Here is an 18,189-nt window from a genome sequence, read left to right as displayed (position 1 = left end):
TTTTTGGTGTTCTCTTAGTACACACGTGGACCGACCTTTGTAAGATCCTTTCCTGGTAATTGGCTTTCAATAAGACTGTCTCAGCTTATCGCCTATCACTAGCAAACCACAGGCCACCATGAATATCCTTCATCCTTTAGACCAACACAAATAGAACATCTTACCATTTGAGATCCGCAAAGTTTGCTCCAGAGTAAAGCTCCTTATTTCTTAAAGGAGAAGTGTGTCATTTTTTAGATGTCAAAGAAATACTTTCTTCTATTATATATTAATGTGCAGTGACACATTCGTAGGTCCACCTCCCAAAGAGTCAAAACACTGTTGCACTTTCATAACATTGCTTTGTTTCTTTGAATGTGGGACTACCTACCAAACAATGGCAGACAGGACAGGGTGTAGAGTTTGGAAAACCTGATAAAAAACAATAATTATTTTTGTAACTCCGTTTGGAGGCACTGTAATGGCACAGAAATTACACACTTCTTTAAACAACTCGCACAGCTTTACATTTTAGTATCTGCACTTCTCCTTGAGTGTATTTTTTATCAATTAAGGGAAGTTTCTTTTTAGAAGTTTGCATTTGTTACATATGTTTAAATTTGGAGCCTTTTCTGGCTGGCAGGAGGCATATTTTCAACATTTTTGACAGCTAGGAAAAACACTGCATTTTACCAATTCTTCAAAAATCCAGAACTGAGACAAGGGGTTAATCCCCAAAACAAATTATGGAGGGTTTTAGGGAAATCCAGCAGCACCCACCCACAAATAAAAACACCACCACATGGTTAATAAGTCCTCCCGCTATACACACAACAGCTGTTCTACATGCAGCTCAACAGAGGAGCCACCCTAATGTATGACCTCATGTATATTCGGCATCTGTGTTCTCTGTCTTTCTCCTTCCTTGCCTGACAAATTGCTGAAGGGGCTATATTATACACGTTTGTAGCATTTTATTTTTTCCCCTCTTTACATGCATATTAGTCAATAGCTGACCAAACTAATGTAATGATCAAAAGCTTGTCTAAAATGTGCACTCTTGCTCTCAAACGGTAAAATATGTCCATTAATTTATTTAATTGGTTCATTTAGGTTTTAAAAATTATTCTCTGATGCAAGAACATAATTTTATGTTGTCCTTTTTGTAGTGAAAAATAAAATAATATTATGACAAAATAATATAACATTTACTTAAAGGGATAGTTCACCCAAAAATGAACATTCTCTCATCATTTACTCACTCTCATGAAATCCCAGGTGTGTATGACTTTCTTCTACAGCAGAACACATTTGAAGAAAAATATCTCAGCTCAGTAGGTCCTTAAAATGCAAGTGGATGGTGATCAGACTTTTGAAGCTCCAAAAATCACAGAAAGTCAACATAAACGTCATCCATACAACTCCAGCGGTTACAGGAATGTCTTCTAAAGCAATATGATTGCTTTTGGTGTGGAAAAGATAAATATTTAAGAACTTTTTAACTATAAACCATTTTCTGATTTTATGCGGTCTTTCGTGTAATGTATTCACATTGCCATGTTATGGACGTAATCTCACGTTCTACTCTCGGTTGAGACATCCAGGATAAGCACACAAATGCACCATTGTGAGTAAAGAAATGGATACAAATACAGATCAAAACAAAAACCAACAAAGCTTCTGTAAAGCGTTCCTTCTACTCGGTTGTAAACTCGCTGCTCTTCCCTGTGTGTCTCACATGCGTCAGTTCTCGCTTGTCTCACGTGCCAATGCAATTACGTCACACGCGCATACTGCTGCTGGCTTGAAGCGATGGTTTATAGTTAAAAAGTACTTACAGTTGAAGTCAGAAGTTTTCATACACTTTACTCATTTTTTAACCACTCCACAGATTTCATATTAGCAAACTATAGTTTTGGCAAGTCGTTAAGGACAGCTTCTTTGTGCATGACACAAGTGATTTTTCCAACAATTGTGTACAGACAAATTGTTTCACTTTTAAGTGACTATATCACAGTTCCAGTGGGTCAGAAGTTTACATACAATAAAGTTAACTGTGCCTTTAAGCAGCTTGGAAAATTCCAGAAAATGTTGTCATGCCTTTAGGCAATTAACCAATTAGCTTCTGATAGGCTAATTGGAGTCAATTGGAGGTGTACCTGTGGATGTATTTTAAGGCCTACCTTCAAACTCAGTGCCTCTTTGCTTGACATCATGAGAAAATCAAAAGAAATCAGCCAAGACCTCAGAAAACTTTTTTTGGACCTCCACAAGTCTAGTTCATCCTTGGGAGCAATTTCCAAATGCCTGAAGGTACCACATTCACTTGTACAAACAATAGTATGCAAGTATAAATACCATGGGACCACGCAGCCATCATACCTCTCAGGAAGGTGACGCATTCTGTCTCCTAGAGATGAACATAGTTTGGTGCCAAAAGTGCAAATCAATCCCAGAACAACAGCAAAGGACCTTGTGAAGATGCTGGAGGAATCAGATAGACAAGTATCTATATCCACAGTAAAACGAGTCCTATATCGACATAACCTGAAAGGCTGCTCAGCAAGGAAGAAGCCACTGCTCCAAAACCATCATAAAAAAGCTAGACTACAGTTTGCAAGTGCAAATGGGTACAAAATCGTACTTTTTGGAGAAATGTCCTCTTGTCTGATGAAGAAAATGGCCATAATGACCATCGTTATTGAGGCAAGGAGGAGGGCAGGGCCGGGCCGTGATGACGCATGCCTGGACCCTAATCAGGCTAATCAAGCCGATGAGAGGGATAAAGGCAGCCGGAGGAGGCAGTTCGTGAGAGAGAGTGCTACAGGCAGCTGCCCTGTATGCGTTTGTGTTGTATGTCTTTTGTTTAAGTTAATCATTAAATTATTATTTATACTGTCAAGCCGGTTCTCGCCTCTCCTTTCCCTTTTACCCTGTTACAGTTATGTTTGGAGGAAAAAGGGTGAGGCTTGCAAGCCGAAGAACACCATCCCAACCGTGAAGCATGGGTGCGGCAGTATCATGTTGTGGGGGTGCTTTGCTGCAGGAGGGACTGGTGCACTTCACAAAATAGATGACATCATGTGGAAGGAAAATTATGTGGATATATTGAAGCAATATCTCAAGACATCAGCCAGGAAGTTAAAGCACGGTCGCAGATGGGTCTTCCAAATGGACAATGACCCCAAGCATACCTCCAAAGCTGTAGCAAAATGGCTTAAGGACAACAAAGTCAAGGTATTGGAGTGGCCATCACAAAGCTCTGACCTCAATCCAATAGAACATTTTTGGCCAGAACTGAAAAAGCGTGTGCGAGCAAGGAGGCCTACAAACCTGACTCAGTTACACCAGCTCTGTCTGGAGGAATGGGCCAAAATTCAAGCAACTTATTGTGAGAAGCTTGTGGTTCAAAACTTTTGACCCAAGTTAATCAATTTAAAGAGCGCCTATTATGGTTTTTAAACGTGCCAAATTTTGTTTTAAAGGTCTCATACAATAGATTTACATGCATCCAAGGTCAAAAAACACTTTAATTTGCTCATAATTTAAACTGCAGAAATAACTTTTTTTTCCAGTGTCAAAAACGACTCGGTCAATGAACTCCTCCTTTCAGAGAGCCTACTCTGCTCTGATTGGTCAGATGTCCCAGTCTGTTGTGATTGGTCTACCGCTTAGTATAGTGTTTGAGGGCGGGTCAAAGCTGTTCGTGAGCAGCCAGTGAAGACCAGAGGAGGGTTTTTTGTTACCAAATTATGAAGGTTAGTACATGAAGTAAGTCTGGAATTACTAAAGACTCGTTTCAGGTGTTCAGAATCAGTTCTTTCTTTTGGGAGTCAATAACTCCATTTGTCGTGCACTTTGATTTTTTTAAACTTTGCAGACTTTTTTTTACATTCACAAACAGCTATATAAAAGGTAACTACATGAACACACTACATGAAAGGTAATATTTGAAAAACCATAATAGGTGCTCTTTAAAGGCAATGCTACCAAATACTAACAAAGTGTATATAAACTTCTGACCCACTGGGAATGTAATGAAATGAATAAAAGCTGAAATAAATTATTCTCTCTACTATTATTCTGACATTTCACATTCTTAAAATAAATAGTGATCCTAACTGACCTAAGACAGGGAATGTTTTCTATGATTAAATGTCAGGAATTGTGAAAAACTGAGTTTAAATGTATTTGGCTAAGGTGTATGTAAAGTTCTGACTTCAATTATAAATATTGATCTTTTTCACACCAAAAGTGATCATATCACTTTAGAAGACATTATTTTAACCACTGGAGTTGTATGGATTACATTTACTACAATTGTCTGTGCTTTTTGGAGCTTCAAAAGTCAGATCACCACCCACTTGCATTTTAAGGACCTACTGAGCTAAAATATTTTTCTATTTTAATTCAAATTTGTTCTGGTGAAGAAAGAAAGTCATACACACCTGGGATATAATGAGGGTGAGTAAATGATGAGAGAATTTTCATTTTTTGGGTGAACTAACCCTTTAAATACTGCTGTTCTTTGCCATGTTTTATGTTCAGCTATATAACTCATGGAGTTCTATTGTTTCATGGCATTCAGTGTAAATGAATCTGTTCAAATGCTGTTTTATATTATCACCCTAATGGAAATCCTTAATGCTTTGGTGTAAGATAAGTACTGATCTATTTGCTATATATTTAAAAGGATAATAATAAAACACAAGGACAACAAATAGCTTCAGTTTACTGCAACAATTGACAAGAATGGTTGTATGAAAAATGTACACAGAAATTCATTCTGCTTGTGTTTCATGATTGAGGCTAAATGTGATTTCTAGAGCAGAATAGAGAGGTTATGGGAGAAATCTTATCAACACAGCTGCAGAATCAAAAAAAGGGCCATCAGTCACTGCTTTATCAGACACTATTTGGAAGACTTGCAGTGCTGTTGCCTGTTATGGTAGTTTCTGCCCCATGCTGTTGCTGCATCAGCTGTCCATAGACATATGGCCAAAAAGTACCTGCTCATGTATGCTTGGTTCATGGCATGTTTGGGTGTGCCTAGTGCAAGAATGAAGGAATTTTCTCTGCATTGTGCGATTCACAAAATTAGAAGCCAGCAGGGTTCAAGGCAACACTAGTCATACATCAAACTGTACACTATAATGTATATAGTTAACTTTGCAGTTATTATACATTATAATGTATAATACTATACTGTATATATCATACTGTATACTGTAATTTGTACTGGCCTGTATTGAGGCTGTCTTTAGATAAATGACCTTTTTAAGACATAACACCATATTATTTTCTAAAGAATCTCTCACCCCCCAAATGCAGGTCCCAAATCTGGTGTTTTTGTCTGTCAGTCCAGAGGAGAAAGAGTCATGGATCAATGCTTTAAATGGAGCGATCACCAGGGCCAAGAATCGCATTTTGGATGAGGTAAGCTAGATACGCCCATCTCTTGGCAAATAACATTCACTAATGGGAAAATGTAAAAAGGCAAGCGTCATCATTACTTTTGCTAACATAGATTTAACCATAAACCATAAAGGCCCTGGGTATACCCACGGTGAAGTTCTTCTTTGTTCTATGCTCTGAGCCCAAAGAAAGTTCAAAACAGCTGATCAACGGTATACTGTTTGCAATGCCGCTGGGGGAGGCGTTTGGAGGAGCATTTAAAGTAGGTGGAGCTCCAGGTCACACCTACAGATGACGTGGACCAATGGGAGTAAGGTGTTTAGCAGCCGGTAGTTTTCCTGAAAGTTTGTGCTGGCGAACTGTTACGAACCACCGTAATGAACTAAAAAATAAATTTGTTTTGGCCAGATTTTGTTAGAATTTATGTCCCACCGGTTCATTCTTCAATTTTGTATGAAGTATACCGGGTCCTTAAGTATTAAACTTTGGTGTGGAAATTGTCCTGAACCGTTTGTACTGTGGACGTCAACCTATATCCTCAAAACGTGTGGCTTGTTGAGGAATGGTGTGCTATTACTTTTCTATGGGATTGGATTGACATTTTTCAGATAATAAAATGGATGGAAAAAAATCCCATTGAAGTAGGAACCAAAATATCTTACTAAACTAAAACAAAAAGAATTCCTTCACAGTGCCTTAGAGAACCCACTTTTATTAAAAGTTGTAATCACACAGTTGCCTGCCGTCTCCTTCACTAACCTTTTACTGTTTGTTTGTTTGCGAAGGTATTTGCTCAATTTAAAAACATGTTCATAATCACGCTCGGCACACACTAGGAGAAAATGTATCACCCTGCCAAAAATACAGTAGATGCCAGTTACGACTCCCAGCGTTAAAGCAGCTAGATCAGAACATGTCCTCACCTTTAGCTCTCGCTAAGGATCAATTATGTAATCCAGCCACACCGTCCATGCTGTCATCTTCCCCCAAATCGACATGTGACAAAACTCTTGGGCAGCGGGTCAATGCTCAGGACTGCAAACATACACACAGACGGTTCAGGCAGGGTGACAGAGGTAAGCACTAAGGCTGGGTATCGCCAACTACCTCAACATATGATACACATTGCGATATTGCTTTTCCGCGCAGTTCGCTTCACATTTGTCCAGGACGACACCTCGAAGCGCCTCTTACTGCACCTGAAATTGAAATAATGCGATTTTTATTTATATGACCTGTTTTTTTTACCTTAATGTATTTATTTATTTATTTTTATTTTTTGGGGGGGATTTTTCCCCTTTTTCTCCCAATTTGGAATGCCCAATTCCCAATGCGCTCTAAGTCCTCGTGGTCGCGTAGTGATTCGCCTGAGTCCGGGTGGCGGAGGACGAATCCCAGTTGCCTCCGCGTCTGAGACAGTCAACCCGCGCATCTTATCATGTGGCTTGTTGAGCGCGTTGCCACGGAGACATAGCGTGTGTGAAGGCTTCACACCATCCACCGCGGCAACCACGCTCAGTTCACCATGTGCCCCACCGAGAACAAACCACATTATAGCGACCACGAGGAGGTTACCCCATGTGACTCTACCCTCCCTAGCAACCAGGCCAATTTGGTTGCTTAGGAGACCTGGCTGGAGTCACTCAGCACGCCCTGGGATTCTAACTAGCGAACTCCAGGGGTGGTAGTCAGCGTATTTTACCACTGAGCTACCCAGGCCCCCACCTTAATGTATTTATAACAACTATTTTCATAACAGCCATTTATTCTGAAGTAAAAAACGCATCGCATGTTTAAGATTAACAGTTAGACAGTGCAAAACAAAGGTGAAATAAATTTGCAGCTATTTAGATCTGAAAAACAACTTATAAATAATAAAAGTAATAACATGGTTATTATTATTATTATTGTTTTTTAATTCATTCATGATGTAAAATCATGAGATGAAATGATGAAATGATATTATGATTTGTTATTATCAGTGCTGTAAATGGCAGATATTCACTGGGGGGATCCTAGTGATTCACCAAGCCCCAACAGCTTGCTTCATACAGTATATACAGGAAACAGACTGACTGAGTAAGCACACAATAACAGCCAGTTCTGAAGTGATCCCTCTGAACATAGTGTCCACTGCTTGAAAGGTGTGAGCAGAAAGCACACTGCAATAATGTTTCTGTTGCAAGGATGTGCAAAACAACATATTTTCATAATCTACTAGTTGGTGAACTGCCTGAACGATTAGTCGACTAATCTTAAGGAAGCCCATAATTTTTAATTCTTCTTCTTCTTATTCTAGATAAATTCACTAGTCAACCTCATTTATGCCCAAGACTTATGTTATTACATTTGTGCAGAATACCAGTTAAAAAATTACAGATGGTATTGTGCCATATTGTTCTGTTGTGTTGAAAAAAAGGATATAATTATACAGTATATAATTATACAGCTTTTGTGTTTGCATGTATTTTCCTGATCTGGTTGGTTTTGTCTTGCAAATTTCAGTATGTCAGAGTACTGCTCATTCGATGCCAAGCAATGACGCATGATGCAAGTGTGAAAAATGTGTAGGTAGTATAAGGGACTAGACACTGAGAATAAGCATTCATTAGCTACAAGCAACGCCAACATTTTCAGGTATGCACCAATTTATGCTAGATTTTTACATTTTCAGAAGAAAATGGTTGCTAGGAAGCCCAAGTCAAAAGACTACAGTCTCTTAGTCTATAATATTTGGCTCCCTAGATTTGACTTAGGTCCATTAATGTATTTCTATGGGATATTTTTACTTGTTTTATCATCTATCAGGCAAAATTCATGAGTCCGATTGCTTAGAAAAGTAATAGCACACCTCTCTGCAATAAGCCATAGGATTTGAGGTATCATTCATGTCCGCAGGACGACGTTTAATACGTAGGGTTTAGAACAAATCCCTAACCTTAACTATGAGCAATAATAATAGCGATTAATGTATTAGCAAACACTACTACTAATTAAATGTATGTGAAAAAGTATTTATGAACATGAATGTAAGATCTGTGTATGAAGGTACCCAATCAGTTTGTCAATTTCTCCACAAAAAATGGTGCTGAATTTGGTAAGAAATAAATGCAATCTTCTAAAGCTCTTTAGTATATCTGGTTTCACTGTGTACTGGTCCTCCCTTATTCCATAAACCCTGACCAATCACAGGAAGATTAGCTATGAGTTTCTTGCCAGAAAACACAAGCCATCTCAGAACACAGAGTCTTGGACGTTAGCATTTACAGCATAAGCTCTCTTGTAAACAACAGGCTGTGACGACAGATTTTCACAGATTTTAGTACACTAAGAGTCATTTATTCCCTCTGGATTTTACGACCATTTTTCCTTGAACTCTAAACAAACTGCTTTTGTGTGTCCTCATATATCATGTTCAAATAATAAACATTCATTGATTGGCTGATCAATACATCACCCATCCTCCTGCTTGTGATGCCGCAGGCTGGTGTGAAACATGTAGTCTCAGATGGTTCCCATGTGACTGAACTGTTGAGTTGGGCTTCATTCCAGCACTCTCTGTATGACCCTGTAGGTGACGGTGGAAGAGGACAGCTTGCTGGTCCATCCGACACGCGACAGAGCTAAGATCCCCCACGCTCGCCGTCTGCCCACCCGCGGGCACCTCATGGCTGTGGTAAGCAGCCCATTTGCTCTAAAGGTCACCTCATTAAATATGAACAACCTGTAGAGAAAAAATATGTTTGATATACTGTATGTTTTGAAGATTTTCCGAGCTGCTCTTTTCCATACAATAAAAGCACAAAGTGACCAGGGTTTGTCAAGATCCGTAAAGGAGATGAAAGCACTATTGTATTCCATAAGACTTCCCTGCTGGAAAAAAAATAAAAGTTGGTCACCAGCATACATTCTGTTGTATTTTGAATGCTGGTCCACAACACGGGATGCTGATGTGCTGGTGTTTCAAAAAGGCATTATGACTAGCAGCAAGTTTTAGAAGACTGGAAATATAGAGCCCAAGTCACATGGAATGTTGTTATGGTGCTTTTGGAGCAATGGAAAAAAAGAGATTGTAGATTCTCCAAAACATCTTATGCTGGGTTCCATTAAAGGGGTCATGACATGAGGAATCAAATTTTCATTGTACTATAAAAACATACTGTAAGTTTCATAATTCAAAACTTTCTCCTCACTGCAAAAAGGGCATTTGTTGGAACCAAGCTGTCAAAATGACTCGTTCTCTACTTCCTCATTTGCATCTGACCGCCTCCACATTCAACACATCAACGCCTATTTACATTATTACTTCCGTAGCCCTGTCCAGTAGCAGTGAGCAGTGAGATGCAAGGAGAGAGCAGTCAGCCAAGAGCAGTGAACCAATCATAACAGTGTGACAATCATGCCCTCCGAAAAACTATCAGAGCAGCAAAACGCCAGTACAGGAACAAGATTGAAGGTCAGTTTAACACCACCAACTCTAGAAGCATGTGGCAGGGAATTAATATCATCACAGACTTTAAAGGGAATAAAAACTCTGCCATGAACACCGCTGCCTCTCTACCGGATGAGCAAAATACTTTTTATGGATGGTTCGAGGGAAATAACACCGCCCTCGCGGAGAGAGCTCTCACGGCCGAACCTACAGAGGTTAGTTCATTCTCCGTCTCTGTAGCGGATGTAACCCGATCCTTCCGACGGGTGAATATCCGTAAAGCCGCAGGTCCAGATGGCATTCTGGGCCGCGTCATCAGAGCGTGCACGAACCAACTGGCTGGTGTTTTTACGGATATTTTCAACCATTCCCTCTCCTTGTCTGTAGTCCCCACATGCTTTAATACGTCCACCATTGTACCTGTACCAAAGCAATCCAAAATCATTTGCTTAAATGACTGGCGTCCTGTTGCTCTGACCTCCATCATCAACAAATGCTTTGAGAGACTAATCAGAGATTACATCTGCTCTGTGCTGCCTCCATCACTGGACCCATTGCAGTTTGCTTACTGCAACAACCGCTCCACTGATGATGCCATTGCATATACAATACACACTGCTCTCTCCCACCTGGAAAAAAGGAACACTTAAGTGAGAATGCTGTTTGTAGACTACAGCTCAGCATTCAAATCCATAGTGCCCTCCAAGCTTGATGAGAAACTCTGGGCTCTGGGCTTAAACAGCTCGCTGTGCAGCTGGATCCTGATCTTCCTGTCAAGCAGATGCCAGGTGGTTAGAATGGGCAGTAACATTTCCTCATCACTGACCCTCAACACTGGAGCCCCGCAGGGCTGTGTTCTTAGCCCACTCCTGTATTCCCTGTACACACATGACTGTACAGGGAATACAGGAGTGGGCTAAGAACACAGCCCTGCGGGACTCCAGTGTTGAGGGTCAGTGATGAGGAAATGTTACTGCCCATTGCAACACATAGCTCCAATGCCATAATTAAGTTTGCTGATGATATGACGGTGGTAGGTCTGATCACTGACAATGATGAAACAGCCTACAGAGAGGAGGTGCACACTCTGACACGCTGGTGTCAGGAGCACAACCTCTACCTCAACGTCAGTAAGACAAAGGAGCTTGTGGTGGACTTCAGGAGAAGAGAAAGAGAACACAGCCCCATCACCATCAACGGAGCACCAGTGGAGAGAGTCAGCAGCTTCAAGTTCCTGGGTGTCCACATCACTGAGGAACTCACATGGTCTGTCCACACTGAGGCCGTTGTGAAGAAGGCTCATCAGCGCCTCTTCTTCCTGAGACGGCTGAGGAAGTTTGGAATGAACCGCCACATCCTCACATGGTTCTACACCAGCACTGTAGAGAGCATCCTGACTGGCTGCATCTCCACCTGGTACGGCAATAGCACCGCCCACAACCGCAAAGCCCTGCAATGGTGCGAACTGCCAGACACATCATCGGAGGTGAGCTTCCCTCCCTCCAGGACATATATACCAGGCGGTGAGTAAAAAAACTCGGAGGATCATCAGAGACTCCAGCCACCCAAGCCATGGTCTGCTCTCACTGCTACCATCAGGCAGGCGGTATCGCAGCATCAGGACCCACACCCAAGAATTTCACACACTATTGCACTTGTGTATATGGTTGTGTGACAATAAAAGTGATTTGATTTGATTTGAGTTTACTGTCAAGTCTTAAAGAAGCAGCACCAAAACAGAGTGTTTCTGACAGAGGGTCAGAATGAGGGTGGAAAATTATCATATATGATTTTACAAATATATGACTGTTTCTGGTGCAAAAAATTCTAAGTGAACATCAAGGAAAATATTAAAATAATTAAAAAAGGCAAGTCATGACCCCTTTAAAGAAAACTCAGGTTTAGAACAACAAAAAAGGAGAGAAAAGGGCATAATTTATTATTTTTGGTGCGCTATTCTTTTAAATGTCATTAGAGATGTTTCCATTTGGTATATGTCAGCGCTTTCAAATAAGCAGTTTCATTTTTGTGTTTAACACGTGGAAATGTGTTTATCTTGTGTCTAAAATCTCTTCGCCATTTTCAGGCTTCTACCACTAACTCGGATGGTATGCTAACGCTTGACCTCATTCAAGTAGAAGACGTCCACACACCAGAAGGACAGAACACTTGTGAGGACCATCTTGACAATGTTTCGATTCAAAAGACCCCAGATTCTCAGCACTCCAGCAAAGACACTTCAAAGCTCTCAACATGTAACGAGACCCCAGGAAAATCTCTGAGTCTGCCCCGCAAGAGCGAATGCACCTGGGACTGGTCCGAGAGCCAGTCTCGGACGCCACAGCTCCGCAAAAAAACACCCGCATCCGAAAAGAACCGCTGCGCATCCATGGACGTGATCCTGGCGCACTCTGAGACTAGGCCCATCCCTCACTGCTCGACCTCTGCACCCGTACAGCCCATCAGCCAACTGCAGGAACTGATCACCCAGAAGTTAGAGAGAACTCAAGAGCTGCTGACGGAAGTGCGGGTGCAGGGCAAAGGGAAGGGCTCGCCATCTGGGAAGAGCTCCAGCCCAGAGGGGCAGAGGAAGGAGACGGAGAGACTGCTGGAGGAGGCGGCATCCACGTGGGGTCAGGCACGTGATGTGTTGGAAGAAGTGAAGGAACTCAGAGCTCTCTACAAGCAGCTTGACTCCGCCTCCTCCACCACAGTCAGTCCGTCACAGAGCGGAAAACTAAAGAGCCTGCAACAACAAAACCATCGGAAAAGCATGATGTGAAGATATGGACTATCTAAATAGGAATGCACACAGAAAGACTTCAAAGTCCTCCATGTTTTTCATCAACTGCAATGAAGCAAAGTGTCTTTTTAAATTGACTATTCTATGCCACTGCTTAAATATTACTGGATTTAACATCACTGAATTACATGAGCCATACATGTATCTATGTATGAATTTTTAAGGGACAAATCTAGTTTCTTCCACTCCCTAATATCAGCTTCAGTCAAGTAGATAAAACACAAGCTGTTGCGCATAGCCCTGCGGGATCAGTTTGCGGGACAGCAACAGCATGAAGTCACTGAGCTGCCCTATCAGGGTAGAACAGGGTGAGAAACACCAGATGGTGTTGATACAGATACATCCCGTGTCATCTCCTGCCTATCACAATGTGAATGTTTTCTTGTCTCATAATACACTGGAGGAGCTTCGTTTAAAAATGGCAGGAGACACCCAAGTCTATTTTACTCTGTGGGTCATTTTTTATGTAATAGTAATTCCCAGCACACTTGCTCTGCTGTCCAAACCATGCTTGAAACATCCAAGCTCGTCAGATGCAATCAGGGTGCAGCCAAAGGCGATCGGCGAGGACACATTATTTATATGGCTAAAACTTGCAGATTGTGGAGTGTGTGCTGTCCGACAGTGCTTTGCACCCCATTTGATAGGCTCTAACTCTGAACAAAGCCATGTGGACTTGTATAAACTTGAGTACAGGTGACGTCTGGTGCCAGTGTTGCTGCTGAAAGTGGTGGGAGACACAGATGCCATTAAAGATGAGACTCCATGCAGTAAAGTGGCTAGAAGCATCTAGCTGCAAGGAAACAACTGATAATAATAATAATTACACATTTGCACTATGAAGAATGCTGTAAAATGAGAGGGACACTGGCAAGCGATCTTTTAAAAAACCTAAGAGGCAAAACAGACAATCTACTGTAGGTATAGGGAAATATGGGTTGTGTAGCTCCAAGTCTTTACACCTAAGTGATATTTCCTAAAATGTCAGTATCTTTCTAAATCAAAAGCTGCCTTATTGCATTTCCAAAAGGGCACATGCAAACTGCATTTAAAACTCTCAAAGACTTGTGATTTTAAACTTCAAAAAATGTCACCTACAAGTTGCCTGCACTTCAAGAAATGGCAGAGATGTTTAAGCAAGTCTTTTATTTTGCTTGCAAGCTTTTTTGTCTTTGGGGAACTATGCAAGATTGCATGGGTGAATCTCATCAAATATGTCAAGAACATGTCCGGAACATGCACATTTTGTGCACCAAAATCGAAATAAACAAGGAATTGTATTTTTCTTAAAGAAAATTAGGCTTTTTTTTTTTTTTATGACCGTTTCGATTTTTTGCTACATCTAATTGTCATGAATGTCATAATGGTCCTAAAAGAGGCTTAGTTATATTTATGCAAAATATCACTTCTTACTTTTTATTTTAATTTTGGGGTAACATGCAACCAGGACACATATTTTCATGAGATTCACCAACACATGAGCTTAAAATAATCCACAGGTATCAGGACATACTGGCAGTGTGTAGTATGGTATTGAAACAAACAACCAAAGGGTATGTCTTGCCAGTATACCACACCTTGTTTTACAGTTAGTAGCTAAATAATGTGTTTGCACAATTCTATGGGTACAAGCCAGCCTGTTCTGCCATGATGACTTGATTATAAACAGTGTTATATTTTTTTTTTTACATTTTATTGTAGTGCTTTTTTTGAGGAGAGTTTTTGCTTTTAAAATGTTTAGAAACCACCTCCCTGAAAACATCCTCAGCTTAACTCAACCAGTTATTCGTAATGTCTGGAATCATAAAAAAAAAAATCTGTATATTTCATTTTCGCTCTCAAAGGTAACAAAGCACAAATCCTGTGGCAGTCTTTAGCTTTTTTAAAGAATATTATACAATGTTTTTTTGTTTGTTTTTTGTTTTTTTTTTACCCACATTGGTGCCACTAGAGGCACAGGAACAACACACTTAACCTTTAAAGGTTTATTTTGTTCAAAAATGAAAATTCTATTGCTACCCTCAAGTCGTTCCAAACCGATATGCTTTCATTCTTCTGTGAAAAAAAGAAAGTCACACAGGTTCAAAACGACATGAGGGTGAGTAAATGATGATCAGAATTTTCATTTTTGTGTGAACTGTCCCTTTAAGTAAAATTATTTTCATGTTATTGTCACACAGATGCCAAAAGTTTTCTGTATCTCTTGCACTGTAATCTCTAAAAGAGCAATGCTGTGTGCTGTTTTCAGGCATAATCAGATGAATTGATTTGTCCGGTCAGCTGGCTGATGATTTGATATTTTTGGCAGTGCCAGTGGAAGGTGAATCTGATTACCTGACCATCTGTCATGCAGTGGCATTCATCATCCACCCTGGTTGAGATCAGCACAGGTCATATTAGATTACATCAAAACCAATCCTGACAACAATCTCCCATCCCATGACCTATAGGTCCCATCATGCAGGACAACAGAAACCGAGCCAAATTACTCGTTGATAGTACTTTGATAGTCATACATTAAATTTGTCATTTATGACACGTTAACTCCATTTCTGTTGACTTCAGAAATCATGTGACTGCTTAGAGTGGATGTCTCCTTTATGCTTTTTTGAACTATTTATGTATGCCATAAGATTGTTCACCTGTTGTTGCTATTTTTCTGAACTTCTGCAGACCTTTCATAAAATGTGAATGTGAATGAAAGTCTCTTATTTGACGGAGTGCTCTGCTGTGTCATTGTGGTCAGACTAGGAATTTTGCATAGGGGTGTATTTGTGATGGTGGCTCAGCGTGTCAATATACTGCCACTAAAATAACACACTGTCTCATCCAATCAAAAAGGAACAATCACTTGATCGTAAAATCAAAACAATTGATTTTACCTACTTTAAATGACAGGGGCCAATTCAAGGTTATTTTTTAGAGCTATGCACAGAAATACCTGAATGTTTTGCTGAAAATTCCATTATCCTCACTAACATGCAATAACTCAGATGGAAAGTTAGTTCAGGCTGCTTCAAACCATGATACTCTTAATAGTCTTTTGTGGTTTAGAGAATCACAGTTATATGGACAACTGTAAATGCAACATAACCAATGTATTTTTTTCCACATTTCTTTAGCTGATTGTAAATAGAGGTCAGTTTGCACTGAGGAGAGCAGTGCCCTGTGTGAAGATATTAAAGTGGGTGTTTGTAAGCTCAGGACTGACTCATCTCTGATGTACTTGACACACAACCACTTGTGCAATTAAAGTGATCCTCATTTTATGTTCTTGAATTCTGAGTGTTAATTTTCTAACTGCAAAAGTACTAGTTCAAGGCCAATACAAGTAGTGGTCAAACCATATGGCGGTGACTATATCTAGACAGTAGAGTGGCCGAGGGCATATATATACTGTATATATATATATATATATATATAAATAATAGCCTACAATATAACACTATAAAATTATGGGAAATAGGGCACAAATAAAAGGTTATTTTACACAATATTTACACAAAGTTCAGTACAAATATTTGAAAACAGAAAATTAGCATTATCCATTTGTAATGTCATCAGGAGATTTTTTAAGTAAATCAAGACTTTAGCAAATGGGAACAGTTATCAACCAATGCTGATAATCATTTAAAAAATGATCAAATATCAGCCAATATAGGCCTTGGCGATTTATTGGTCTATCATTATATAAGCAAGTGATAAATTCATTCCAAATGCATGTATCAATCCCTGAACAGTTATCCAATTCCCTAGATGGATTTTTGTACTATCCAAGTATTGTCTATTTTTATGAACCTAGAAATGACAAAAATACTAGTTTGAAATTTAATTTTCTTAAAGGTACAAGAATGCTTTTAAAAATGGTTAATTTATTAAGGAATTTTTCTTTGCAACATTATTAAATAAGTGCTAGAAGAAATAGTCCTGACATGTAAACTGTGATTACTAGTTGGTCTAGTGCAGCCCAGTACAATTAATTGCATGCATTTTAATTTCAGAGCGAAATTCCTTTAAATTGAATTTATAAATCTTTTCACAATTTTGTATTTTTTTTTTTTTTTTTAAGTTTTTCAATTTGATGGAATTTTGTTATGAAATTAAAATGCAGCATTTTAAAAACAGGCTAAAATATTTTTTTGAGTGCACATGGTAGCAGGGTGAACAGGTGTTTCCCACCATAGCTATTAATATATTGTATTTTACTATATTGGCTGGAATGTCATATTGACCAATCTGCATCCAGGACCGGAACTATCCATTTTATAATATGTAATAATGTCCACAGTTCATATCTAGTTTATACACTGAAAAAGGAAGACAAAAGACAAACACAGTTAGTGCATATACACCATAGTAAGGGAGCTGAAAGCACTCACCGAAACTCAGCAGGTGCTGCGTGTGCCAAACCGCATGTGGCCTGAAACTAAGCAGTCTGATAGACAGGTGACAGCAGAAGCCAATGACTGGCTATGAGCCAAGTAGGGTGTGTTGCCATGGCAGTATGGAAACGTTTCACCTGTGTCAAGAGTTGTCAATGCATTCTTCACAAACCAAACCTAAATGAGAAGGCTTCCTAAATCTGTCACTGTAGGTTGAAACAAAACTATTCTCTATTAAGACAGATTATCCATGTATACTGGTTCTGGTGTCAGAGCTTTGTGCCACTGTGAGAGGTATACAGAATTAAGTTATATGCCAAAGAACTTTTCTTGCTACTTGGAATTTCAATGAGAGCATTTTTTCTTTTTCTTTTTCAACAAAATAACAATTATGCAAAGCAGCAAGCACTGCAGAAGATGCAAAAGATACAGCCCGGTTGCTATTCCTGGTCCCTAAATCTTGCACACAATGAACAAACGAGCATAAAGGCACCTGCATAAACGTTACACAACAACACAATTTGACTGTGGTGTTACAACAAAAAAACGTTAGTTTAAAGCCCACAAGAAGGGTTTCCATGGAGACAATTAGGGAAGGGCTGCATTGGTGGTACAAGCAGTAATTAATCTCAAGGGTCTAGTAGGGCTGAACCCCACAACTGTTGAGCTTGTCCATATGTTCCCAAAAAGCATCACAGAGGGAACGTTGGGGGGCATCAACATAATGTGTCATACAGTACAGTACTTAAAGGGATAGTTCACCCCCCCAAAAAAAGACATTATTTACTAACCCTCATGTTGTTCCTAACTCATATGACTTTCTTCCATGCAACACAAAAATGACAGCCTCAGTCCCCATTCACTTTATGGTAAAAGAGCAGCATACAGGTTGGAGCAACATAAGGGTGAGTAAAAGGTGACAGAATTTAAATTTTTGGGTGCATTATCCTTTTAACACAGAGCATATAGATTTTAAGTAATTTTAAGTAAGGTTTTGTTGCCCCAGGTGCACAAATACAACAGTAAAAACAATGCTAGATATGAGTTAAATACAACACTTTTGATAAAGGAAGCAAATTCGTTACATTATTCATTGAATGAAAACAAGCTAAAATTGGAAAATAACAAAGGAATTAATTTGAATAATAACCATATATAACCATATAAGGGATGAACTC

At 39.6% G+C, this 18,189-nt stretch overlaps 1 protein-coding gene across 1 annotated transcript in view; it reads left to right on the top strand.

The window, feature by feature from the left end:
* LOC127452936 (pleckstrin homology domain-containing family O member 1-like) overlaps positions 1 to 15,898 on the top strand; it is a 36,596-nt gene extending 20,698 nt beyond the window's left edge. Inside the window, exons 4-6 of the mRNA XM_051718840.1 lie at positions 5,311 to 5,415; positions 8,969 to 9,070; positions 11,913 to 15,898. Of these exons, the coding sequence (XP_051574800.1) occupies positions 5,311 to 5,415; positions 8,969 to 9,070; positions 11,913 to 12,608 (903 nt within the window). The 3' untranslated portion in view covers positions 12,609 to 15,898. The remainder of the gene's footprint in view (positions 1 to 5,310; positions 5,416 to 8,968; positions 9,071 to 11,912) is intronic.
* Positions 15,899 to 18,189: the final 2,291 nt, after the last annotated feature.

The sequence above is a fragment of the Myxocyprinus asiaticus genome, chromosome 15 (genome assembly GCF_019703515.2).
Source record: "Myxocyprinus asiaticus isolate MX2 ecotype Aquarium Trade chromosome 15, UBuf_Myxa_2, whole genome shotgun sequence".
NCBI lineage: Eukaryota > Metazoa > Chordata > Actinopteri > Cypriniformes > Catostomidae > Myxocyprinus > Myxocyprinus asiaticus.
Note: the sequence above shows the minus strand (reverse complement) of the source record. Positions and strands in the feature narration are given on the sequence as shown.